The sequence below is a fragment of the Sylvia atricapilla genome, chromosome 7 (genome assembly GCF_009819655.1).
Source record: "Sylvia atricapilla isolate bSylAtr1 chromosome 7, bSylAtr1.pri, whole genome shotgun sequence".
Lineage (NCBI taxonomy): Eukaryota > Metazoa > Chordata > Aves > Passeriformes > Sylviidae > Sylvia > Sylvia atricapilla.
Genome location: NC_089146.1, coordinates 31,136,971 through 31,149,311, shown reverse-complemented (window position 1 = coordinate 31,149,311; position 12,341 = coordinate 31,136,971). Strand labels below are relative to the sequence as shown.

The following is a 12,341-nucleotide window of genomic DNA, read 5'->3' as shown; positions in this document are numbered from 1 at the left end:
GTTCACTCCCATTCCATTGGTAAGATTGAGAATATACTAAGACATTGCCTCTACACACTAAAAATTTCGTTTCTGGTACACACTGAAACAATGAAAAGCTTTTTATAACTCAGGAACTGACTTCCGGCCAAATAAGGATGAAAAGATTCAGAAAATTACACCATGAAAACAGACTGTAGGCTTTTCTACTGCTCCTGTACTAAAGAAATAAGTATGGGTTGAAAAATCTTTCTATGAAAGAAATGTACCAATCAGCACAGCAACCCTGCTGGATCTAGCTGAATTTCAGCTTTCTAAGCTCAATTTTGTAATTTAAGCACAAGACTTCTATGCTAAAAATATCCACCAAGATTATCTAGATGCCAATGCATAAAACTACAAAAGGTCTATACAGAAACCAGTATTGAAATTAAAATTGATCTATTTGAATTTGGATGTGTTAATACATCAAACTTGTGTTTATGGTCCAACAATGTGAGATAATAGTGCTTAAAGAGAAATCTTGCCCCTTTATTTTATTGGACTGGTGCCTGAGTCCACAGCCACCTGAAAACTGCATCTGGCAAGGCTAATAAAATGAAACATGAGATGTCATGGCCAGGGAATTCAGTCTTTCAACCCCTTCCCTTGCAAAACTGTGACCAACTTGGCACTTTTATACTGAGAGAAATCCTATGCTTTTTGGTCTTCAAATGTAAATTCCACTGTAATTCAGTAAACTAAAATGGACCAGCACTGCTCTTTTTCAATGTCATTCTTCATGCAGACTCAGGAAGAACACACACTGATAGCAAGAGATTGCAATGGAGTTGCTTAACAGAGTTGTTTCACTTTCCATATGACCCGCAGTAGTTTCTTGTTCTGCTCAACCTTTTTGTTCTGCTCAGTGCCCCACCATTTCCCAGAAAACACTTGTACTCACAGGGAGGAAAAGATAAATTCAGCAACGGGATATTTTCTATAGAGTGCATTATAATAAGTGCTTTGGGGTGTGATTTAAAATTTTATAGCGAAATGATGCTTCTGCTAGCAGAAAGTCTCCAGCACACTACTACAGCCATTCCACTCCCTATCCTTTGGCTTTGCTATTAAGGTTTAGCAAGATTAATCAGAAGCATTATTTGGAAATATTAGGTAATAAAGGCTGGCCAGCTATGAAACACTAATGATTATTCTGCTTAAATTTCACTGCAGCTGGGCAAATTAACTCTGGTCCTGATCCTCTCTGTGCTGGCTCTGTGAGCTGTATGGCCTGGACAGGACCTGCCAGCTCCATCCTTTCCACATGCCTCAGGTTTTTGGACCTTGTTTTGTGCTCCTCTGGGAGGATACTTTAACTCCAGCAGCTGGAGCCCAAAGCTGCTCTCTCATTCCATGATTCCATCTGGCAGAGGCAGCAGTTGAACCTGCTGCATGTATAACCCTGACTACCAGGTAATAAAACTGAGAGTGAAAAGTCCACATGGTAGTTTATATCCTAACTGTATTTATTTTAGATAAATATTTACCTATGCACACACAGCAGCACATACAAAGAAAAGGGCTATTTGCACTTTCTCTGAAAAGCTTTCAGAGATATTCATCTTTAATATTCTAGCTCAGCACAGCTCACAAGCTACACAATATCCTGCAGAAATCCCTTTCATTGTCTGTAAAATGTCTCATAATGTTCTAGTCATAATTTGCTTTGACATTAAAATAAAAATGTTAATATTCTCAATATCTCCTTTCCTTGCTTATGTTCCTCAGGAAGATCTGGCAGCCCACGGAAGCCAGATGGTGACTTGAACTTCCCAAATGAACTGCCCAGCTGCTGCTGCTGAAAGGGATGGTTTTGTTCTCTCCTATCTCATCCTGAAGGGCATGTACCGAGTCCTTCCTTTGCTTTGGCACTGACTCTAGTCTATCCTTCCAGTGAAAAAAAGAGGCTATTAATTAGAAGTAGCTGAAACCTGGTGAGGAGAACATGCTTGAAGAAGGAAGCGAGACCACTGTGAGAATACCTGGAGGGTTCCCTAAGGGACATGGGTCACCTGCAGCTACACAGCTCCGAGGTGAAGTCAGGGTGTCAGACCAGGAATAGGACCAGTCTGGAGGCTACCAGAGGGACAAGACAAGTCTAATATGAAGCTGCCAAGCAAGGCTAAGACAGCACAGACCTATGGCATAGCTCAGACAAAATCTGAAGGGCCAGAACTGAGTTTAACTGGGTTTCCAGTTCTCTGGGACAAGGACTGTGGGGTGGAGACCCCTGGTGATGCTTATTAGAGCCATTAAGATCCATTAGGGCCCACCGAGTCCTGACAATTACTCATTTTGATGGACTAATAAATTTCTTCACAGCTTGACATGTGGTTATGCCATGAAGCTCACACCTTCTCATTGCCAAGGCAGGAGCCGCAAGCAAAGGACTGAAAATACCTGAAATACCCAATATGAGAGCTGTTAAAACACTAAGATATTTTGAAAACAAACAAGAAGTAGTGTGTGGCTGCAGTATACCACAGAGCAAGGACTGGGCCAGACCTGGTGTGCTCAGAACTCTGTCCTTCAAGGCCTGAAGGGTTGTGGAAGGTGCAAAGAGAAAGAAAGAGAATAGTACAGACTATATTTTGTCCACCTGAACACCTGACCCCAACAGTGGTGTCTCTTGCCCTCTTTGGGACAAAGACGATGGGAGGTCTGTCCCATCTCTCTCACAAGGAGGAACTGAGGGAGCTGGGCCTGTTTAGTCTGGAGAAGACTTAGAGGGGATCTCATTAATGCACACAAATATCTCCAAGACGGGTGCCAAGAGGATGATGCCAGACTCGTCTCAGTGGTGCCCAGCGACAAGATGAGGAGCACAGGCCATAGCCTGAAGAACAAGAAGTTTCACTTCAGCATGAGGAAAAATTTCTTTACAGCGAGGGTGGCAGAGCACTGCAGCAGCTGTCCGGGGAAGGCGTGGAGCCTCCCACACTGGAGACATTCCATGCCCACCTGGATGCAGTCCTGTGTCACTGCTCCAGGTGACCCTGCCTGGACGTGAGGGATGGACCGAATGATCTGCACAGCTCCCTTCCGACTCTACCAGCTCTGTGACTGGAATGGATTGCCCGCGGAGGTGGCGGAGTCACAGTCGCTGGCGGTGTTTAAGGAAAGCCTGGACGCGGCACACGGCCTGTTCCACACGGTGCTGCTCGGTCAGCGGTGGGACTCGGTGACCGGGGCGGCGTTTTCCAGCCTCACTAACCCTGCGGCACACCCGCGATGTTCGGGGCTCCGGCGGCTCCCGCCGCCCCGAGGGCGCTGCGGCCGCTCCGCCCGGCGGGCGAGGCCGCGCCACCGCACGTCACGGGGCGGGGCGGCGCAGCCATCTTGGGCTCGCCGGGCAGAGCGGGCGGGGGCGGAGGCAGCGCCCGCCCTGCGGAAGTCCCTCGGTGCCGCCGAGCGCAGCCCGTCCAGCCCCGCCGGAGCCCAGGGCTGCCCGCCGTCCCCAGCACCGCCGCTACCGACCAGCATGGCAGGGCGGCTCCCGGCCTGCGTGGTGGACTGCGGCACGGGGTGAGACGCGGCCGCTGACAGCTCGGGGCCGCCCGGGGCGGGGCCGGGCGGGTTCCGCCGCCGATGCCGCTGCAGATGGCGGCGGGGGTCGCGCTGCCGGGCCGGGCGGCCGCGCCCGAGGCGCCGCGGGGCCGGTGCCGGGAGGGCTGGGCCGGGCTGGGCCGGGCCGGGCCGGGGGGAGCATCCAGGCGCCTTCCCTTCCCCGCCCCTCGCTCTCCGCCCGGCGGGAGCCGTGTCCCGGCGCGGCCCCGCTCGCTGCTCTCGGGCCGCCCGGAGCCGCTGGGGCCGCCCTCATCGGTCCCGGGCCGGGGTGCGGGACCTTGTGCGGCTGCCGGGGCCGGGGGAGGCGAGCGGGGACACGGCTCCGGCGGCTGCCCACAGCCCCTGGGATGCCTCGGCTCGGGGGAGTCGCCCCTCTGCCCGGCGCCGTCTGGGGGGGATCGTGTGTATTTTATTTTATTTTTTTTTAATGTGCGGATAATGTCATTTATTCTGTGTTACTTCTCTCTGTGGAAGAAAAAAAAAACCCCTCCCCTTCCATCGAGCAGGCGCAGAGGAACTTCCTTAGTTTTGTCAAAGCCTCTTCCTGCTTTCGGGCTTTTATACCTTATAAGGCAGTTTTCAGTGTCAAACCTGAACCAAATCCGCCGTGGAAACGCTTCTTTTCGTTCAGCGGCTGCCAGGCGGCGGAGGGACCGCGGTGCCGGTGATCCGCGGCACCAGAGCGGTGGCGGGAGGAGGCCCCGGCGGCGCGGCCGGCCTCAGCGCGGCTCCGGAGGCTGCGGCAGCGCGGCCGCCGCGGCGGGGCCCGGGGGAGCCGGGCCGGGCTGGGCTGAGCTGAGCCGGGCTGGGCTGGGCCGGGCCGGGCTGAGCCGGGCTGAGCTGAGCCGGGCCGAGCCGAGCTGGGCTGGGCCGAGCCGAGCTGGGCTGGGCCGAGCCGAGCCGAGCCGGGCCGAGCTGAGCTGAGCCGGGCCGAGCTGAGCTGAGCTGAGCCGAGATGAGCCGGGCCGAGCTGAGCTGAGCTGAGCCGAGATGAGCCGAGCCGGGCCGGGCTGAGCCGAGATGAGCTGAGCCGGGCCGGGCTGAGCCGAGATGAGCTGAGCCGGGCCGGGCCGGGCTGAGCCGAGCTGAGCCGGGCTGAGCCGTGCCGTGCCGCTCGGGAAGTGCGAACTGCGCTGTGACCCGCGGGGCCCTGCACAGAGGAAACGGCTCCGCCAGGCAGCGGCTTTTCTTTGGAAGGGAAGGCACTGCTCTATTTTCAAGGCTCTGTAGCTACCGCTGGTGGCATGCTGCTTCTTTGACTGGTTTTTTTTACTTTTGTTTCACTTCTCCATCTCTCTTGATAAAAATAAAGAACGTTTTCAGTGACTGCTCTGTAGATGCAGGTATTTATCATGCTTTCTTGAAAGGGCGTGTTCCGCAAACCAAGCATTTGTTTCTGAAGGCACATGCTCATCATCCCCCTCCAGAGAATCTCTTTGGTGTAGGACATTAAAAAATCGGTCTTTAGGAAGAGCAGGTATATATGTATGTGTATGTCTGATGTCTGCATGTCTAACAGTTGTGCGAAGAAGTCATTCCTGTAGTGAAAGCAGAATTAAAACCTTGAGTTCTGTGGGATGGAGGAAAGCACAGTGGGAATGAGGTGTGTAGCAGAGTGTAAAACAAGTATATGTGAGTTTAACATATGCTGCTTGTTTTTCAAAGCAAAAGATCTGTAACTACTCTGCCACATGCCACCAGAGGCTTTTTCCCATCTCACACGTTTGTGTATCATAGTCCCATTAAAGGCAATAATTATGTCTTTGTAGGTTTGTAGAGTACAGGTTGTGACCATTTGATTAAATTTGCTTAAAGCTTTCAGCAATGCCCCACAGGAGCAGCGCATAAGCACAGAGCTGTGTAAGAAATAACTTTGTCTTGTTGATGTGAGAGGTGTACCAAGGGGACATGAGTGTTAAAACAAATGTTCCTGGGAAAGATGTGTGTGCAAGTACACCATTAATCAACTTTGCTTCAGAGGGTGTACTCTGCAATGTTCTTGAAAATGATGTGTCTTGCTCCTGTTTAATTTATTTGTCTTGCTCCTGCTTAATTTATTTGTTTAATTTATTTGTTTCCCTACAAATTTTTAAAAAGTGCTTTAAGATGCTGTTTTGTTGTCTGCAGTATTTTTTTTTTAATGCAGCTGAGTCTGTTTTACTCTCCAACCTTTTCATTTCAGGTGCGTTTCTTCTTCCATAGAATTCTGCTTCAAGAAAGTGGGGGCAAAGATTTGTAGCACTGTAAAGACTACAGAGTGCTGGGGTGGATTAAATTCAATAATTTCAGTAGACAAAAATATCAAGTGTTGAATTTACTAGGGAAAAACAAGATAGTTGAGGTGAACAAGAAACAGGTGGGTAATAGTGCAGTGGGTTATAATAGCAAGATCATGCCCTTGGCTTGTATTTTTTATTTGGTGCAGCCCTCACCTTTTGTGTGAGAACACAGACTATGTCAGGCCAATGCTCAGTGCAGATCAGCTGAGGTCTCAGTGTTCTGTCCTGTCTGCCAAAACGACAGAAAGCAGACAAATTAAATATAGCTCCAAAAAAGAGGAAAAGAGGTTTTGGAAATACAGGCAAAACAGAAAGGGTGCAAGGAGCTGCCTTGCTTAGAACAGGCTTTAAATGTGCACTGGTTTTCCGATAAGTAGGCTTTTTTTAGAGGGAAGGGTTGATAGCTTGTAATCTCAGGAGAATTGACCTCAATCAGCAAAAGGGCAGGTGTAGAAGTGGTATTGAAGAGTGTCTTCCTATGTCTTGTGCTTGTAGCCACAGTTCAGTTTGTTTATCTGAGTGTTAAATTTTGGGGCTATTTTTAAAATGTTTGTGTGCATTTTTGCTGGCTAAGACAGAATGATGAGAAAGGCAGTGGAGTTGTGCTTTTTGGCATCAGCCTGCAGAGATCATACAAATGATAAGGATTTCTTTCAAAGCATAAAGAGACCAAAACACAGAAAAGATTGGGGGAATGATATGGTGACTGTTGCTTGAGGTTATAACAGCTCTGTCACTTGTTAGGGGTCATCTAAGTACTTGTCATACAGCTGGAGCTGGGAAATGGGTCTAATCTGTGACATGGCAGTCAGATGCAGCTGAAATTCTTCCAGTGTTACATTTGTTACCCTGAAATTTGCATTCTTTGCTTAAGCAAACTTGATACCTAGAAAATAAGGTAATTGATATCTCGTAAGAGCAAGTAAATACTTTTGGTTTTAGAAGCTACTTGTCTGAAGCACTGTCCTTTTAATTGGACAGTACAGTTACAGGCATGGTATGAAAAATCTGAAGAGCCCAGTTAGTTTAACATAACTGTTAAACCCAGTATTATTCGTTTCTATAACTGGTAGCCTTGTGCAGTTTAATTTAAAGTATACTGTTGTTTTGTTGGGTAATTGTAGAACAACACCGTAGACCTTATTGTCAGGAAGTCTTTGTCCATGTCAGTAGTGAATTTGAATTCAAGTTAGGACTTGAATTTGACTTGGCTGCTGAGTGCCCCTCTCTTTCTCTTCTTTCCACAAAAGAGGGGCACCAGGTCCATGAGCAATGAGCTTTGAAGTAGCACCTGTGTGCTGTTCTGTTTATATCCTTCAAACACTGGCAGATTTTTGGTTTTCCTGAAGTCAGTAGGTATGCTGTGAGTGAGACTTACTCCATCCTTTGGTGTAGCTAAGGATCACATGGATTTTAAAAACAAAAATTCAAAATAGAAAAATGAGATGGACTTCTTCCAATAAAGCGTGTGAGCAACGCACTGAAGAAAAGAAAGGGCTCTTAGTCATTTTTTAATCACAGTAGGCTGCAGTCTTTTGCTCTGTGCCTTTGGGGTGTTTGAATTTTTCTTGCTGCCTCTTCCACAGGCGAACACAGCGTTGCCTGCAAGCCATGATTAAAGGCTCTTCCTACGCCGCTTTGGAATTTAGCTTGATTAGGTTGACAAGTAGATTTTAACTGTGGTTTTTTGTGTGAGTGCACTTTTTTCCTTCAGTGTAACTTGTATAACACTGAATTAGCTCATTTGGGGTGGCAGATAATTGCAAGTGTTCAAATTAATGGCTCTTCAGCGGAGCTGCAGTAAGTGGCTGTGCAGCTACTGCACTTCCAGAATGAGAACTTAATTATAGCAGTGAAAGAGATTTACAGAATATTGTTTGTATTTTCTATACCTGTAGTTTGTTTTCTGCAGGTTTGTGTGCCATTTTTCAGTGGCTGCTGGGTGGATGCATTTGTTACTTGAGTGTCAGTGGTTACCAGCTCCTCTAATGTACCCAAGAGTTTTTTGTTGAGAGGGTCATGTCTGTTGGTAGCCTTTTTCTTGAGTAAATTGGTTATATGATTGTGTGGAAAAAACCCAACCTGTTGTCATGGGTCTTGTTTTCTTGCCTTCTCCCCTATGCCAAGCTAGGCCCCTTTTTTATTTCCCATGCACAAGTTGCAAAAAGTTATGTATTTTTTAACTTCTTTCTTGCATATTAGAGGTGAATTAAAGGTTTTGGGAGTGACTGGAGAAAGATTTCCTGTTCTTGATGGGAACTCAGGATTTCTTCGACACCTCTGGCAGTCTGGGTTCCCACTGAGCTGAGAGCCAGGAGGATTGAGGCTGCTCAGGATTTCCAGGGTTTCTTCATGTGGAGTTGCAAGCTGTTCTTTTGAATGAGTCACATACATCTCTTGAGAGTTTCTTGGCTATTCTGTCTCTCGTAACCAGTGCTGTGAATGAAGAGTAAATTTGGGCACACAGAACCTCAGAGAAACAGTGTCTGGCTGGAGTGAGCTTTGCTTCGGGGAGATTCTCTACAAAACCTACTGCTCTAGTTAATCTCCATGCAGCACCTCTATAGCTCTTAAGGAGAGCAAAGTATTTATGGGTTGAGTGCCTTCTGATGTGATGAGGTATGACCGGATTATGTCCTTCTGTTTCTCTTCTGGGCTTTGACCTGAAAGTGTAAATGAGTACAAGATCCATGGAAAGCAGTAATCTTCAATAGAGAGCAAAACCTGTGAGGTGAGAAATCCAATGCTATAAAATCAAGTAACGGTCTGTTTGTGAGCTCTTGAACTTTTTAGTATCTTATGCTGTGCCTGGAAATTATTTTTCTTTCCTCGTGTTCCAGACATTGGTTATTTCTGCAGGTTTTTCAAAGCCTGACTTAGCATAAAGATTTCAGCACCATGATATTTTTGCAGTTTATACTTCAACTGGATATCTTGTCACAAGCTTCTTGTGGCCTTGAGTCTTCATGAAAATTTTCTCTTTTGAGCTGAATTTTCTCTGTGTTGTGTCATCCCAGAAGTAATTTTTCAGTATGGAAAGCATGGACAAAATATTTCCTTGATGGCATTTGGAAAAAATACTCTTCCAGGGTTTTAAGAGTATCTTTTGCTTGCCAGTGGCTGAAGTGTGGTTAGGGAGGGAGGGGAAAATGTGTCATCCTTCATGTAGAAAAAGGAGCTGTACTAGGTTAAGAATTGATTTAATACATTAAAAAAATATTTGCAAGGAAACTTTGGAGGGTGATGATGACCAGTGGTGTCTCTTGGATGATTCTAATACATCACAGTCTTTGTGGCAACACTAAATGCTCAGAGTATGCAATATAATTAGGAATAATAGGAGTTCAGTTAGGAGTACATATATTTCTATTGTTTCTATTGACACACCTTTTTTTTTTTTTTTTTTTTTTTTTTTTTTTTTTTTTTTTTTTTTTTTTTTTGTAATTCTGTCGTAGGAATCAGTTCACGTCTTGTTTTAGTGCATTCCAGAAGCCATTCAGGATGCATAGCACCTTCCAGTCCTTCTGTTTCTGCTCTTCTTTTCCTGTGGCTCACTTGTGCTCCACACAGAGGAAAGGGGAAGCAGCATTTCAGGGTAGAGGACAAACCCAGTTGCATCTCTGGGCTGGATCTGTGAAGTTAATGATTAATGAACCTCCTGCAGTGAGCTGCAGGGCTCCTGCTTGGGGCCGGGTTTGAGGTGTGCCTGGGAGGGCACCTTCCATTCCTGTTCCTTGGTGTGTTTGGTACCTGGCTTGGACTTTCTGCCCAGCAAATGTGCTGACTGCATGACACCTATGGACACTTACTTGTCTAAATTCGTTGCAAATACAGTTTTTAGGAGTTCAGAAATATTGCACCAGTTCTGAGTAGTGATCCATGCTCTGTATTGTTTTATAGGCATGTATAAGAAATTTTGCAGTAGGTCTGTTAGGTCATGCAATTGGAAGGTTTCAACATAATGTTTCAACATTTAGTTTCATCATTGCAGACTTTCTTTGGGACCTGCTGAAAGTTTCTGACAATTTCAAACAAACTTTAAAAAAAACCCACAAAACCTTAAATGAACGCTTGTCCAAAATTAAAAGACTTTAGGGAGACAAGGTTAATTTCAAAGGTAAAATAACTAAAAACATACTTGGGTTTGTCCCCAAGGAAATTCCATGGTTTTTTCTGCTCTATGTAGGAAAAGGAATCTCTGTTGCTTTAATCTTTAATTTTTGGTTACTGAACTAAAATATATTTAGGTGTACCAGTGTAACAGAAATCATCTTTGGGTAGATGCTTAAAAATTCCAATTGGATTGCAAACTTGTTAGTGCCCGTATCTGGGTTACTTAAAGCATCAATCCTTTCCAGGTGCTACTAGTGATGTATTGCTGGGGTTTTGTTTATTCAATTATATCCAAAGTTTAAAAAATAATAATTTTATCCACTGACTTAATGCAGGGTATAACATGATTGGTTTTTTTTTCTTTTTGTTCTGGTCATGGGTTTGCAGTTTTAAGACTAGACGGAAAAAACTCTAGATAAATGTACGGTTTTCATTTTGTCTGGGATTTCCTTTTTCTCTTTATTATTCTCTTGTGGACAGTGCAAATGTTTGCAGCTGTGCACAGGATGTGTTTTGGCATGCTCAGGCTGTAGAGAGCAAGATGCAGACAGGAGGTTATCTGTTGATACTTTATTTTGATAAATAAATGCTGTCAATGGATGAATCCAAATTGTAATTCTTAAAACCAGATCTCTTATCTAGGTTTTCAGCATTAGTATTTTTTCTGTCGTGACTTGCCTTAGATACTGAACATTGTTTATCATCTGTAAGAGCTTTCACAATACAACTGCTTGGATATTTACTGTCAGACTTCAGCCTCTCTGTGATCCTGTTAAATGAGACCTGTTTTTTATATTTAACAAGATTTAATGGTAGCTTTTTATCCACAACTGAGTGGGGCTTTTTTTTCTACGAGGCAACTGTTTCTAATTGGAACAATCTTTTATTAGAGCATGGTGTAACACGATAAATATGTAATCTGGTGCTTCAGTGCAAGCCTGCTCTTGATGGAGAGCATTTGGTTACCTGCTGAAAGCTGGAATGGTTCTGGGTGCACGGGGCAGGTTGGGGTGCTGGGACAGTCCCTTGGTGCTTGCTGGGTGCTCCTGCCCTCTCTCCCTGTTCTCCCAGCCCGTTCAGGCTCATCCTGCTCAGATTGATGGGGCTGCAGCTCTTGGGTCAAACCTGGAGCTCTCAAGTGCTGAAACTCTACAAACAGCAAGCACAAAACTCAAATTTTTTTTTTTTTTTTTTTTTGTGTGTGGCATAACTTTACACTTTTAGCCTGTTATTACATTTATTAAATGAAGAAGCTTCCAAGTCATGTCGGGCTTTTTCTGCATCATTAGACTTAGATTTCACCTCTTTGATTTCTTCAAGTGTATTTTGTTTGCTTGCAGGTTATGTATGCGTTCATTCAATTGATCCTTCCTTACTTTATCTGTTGAAAAATATGTATAATTAATTTATTTTCTTGGGTTTTTTTCTTGCTGATAAAGGCCTATGCAGTCATAAAATATTCTGAGTTGGAAAGGACCCACAGGGATAATTGAGCCCTACTCATGATGTTCAGCTTATTTTGGGTAAATGTTGTAGAAAGTTGCCAAATAAATCTCCCCCTCATTCTAAATAACTTAGACTGTTAAGTAATTATTCATGTAGGACTGCCAAACTTTTGGGCATTATTTCCTCATTATTTGGAAATACTGCATGGAGTAGGCAGGCTGTGAAAAATGCTGAGAAAGCCTGGAAAAAGGAAATAGAAATTTATTAAAAAGCCTATCAGTACAGGTGAGTGCTGTGTGGGTGTGGTGTAACACAGAGGCACTGTTAAGACACTTGTTAAAATGAATTAGTCTAGAAGTCTCGAAGGAAGCAGTGAGTAGAAAAGGAGCATTTTGCCTTTGCCAACACAAACTACTCTACTCTCATTATACAAAGATAATATCCAAAGCCCTTTGCTCTTCTTACTTTGAGGAAAACACAGTCAAAGGAAAGCTTTAACTTTTGTGTTCAAGTATGTTCCAGCATTAAATATTAATAATTGGTTTACAAATACAAATAAAATTGACAAAGACTACAAATTTAGGTGATAGTATCGTCAGGATGCCAGAATTTGGGTATTGTTAGTTAAAAACATTTAAGTATGGGCTGGTTTCAAATCCCCTTTTTGTGGCTCAATTATAAGCCAGTCTTTTGGATATAAATGTATCTTATCTTCCTCTTTACTTTTAGGAGGACTTTTCCAGGGTCAGCTTACCAATATTGTTTAGTTGGTTGATTTTCAAAGATTTGGTTGTTAGTAAACACAAAGCGAAATTGAAAGTTGTTGCTCTTCTACTCCATCCAAGTGTTAGTTAAGTTAGAAGCAGCACAACCTGGTAGTTTCCTTTGTTCTCCAGACTGGTGTTAAAAATGTCA

The 12,341-nt window shown here is 44.7% G+C and overlaps 1 protein-coding gene across 1 annotated transcript in view; it reads left to right on the top strand.

Moving 5' to 3' along the window:
* Nucleotides 1-3,360: 3,360 nt before the first annotated feature.
* The window catches only part of ACTR3 (actin related protein 3), a 29,032-nt gene continuing 20,051 nt past the window's right edge, over nucleotides 3,361-12,341 (top strand). Inside the window, exon 1 of the mRNA XM_066323136.1 lies at nucleotides 3,361-3,546. Within this exon, the coding sequence (XP_066179233.1) occupies nucleotides 3,503-3,546 (44 nt within the window). The 5' untranslated portion in view covers nucleotides 3,361-3,502. The remainder of the gene's footprint in view (nucleotides 3,547-12,341) is intronic.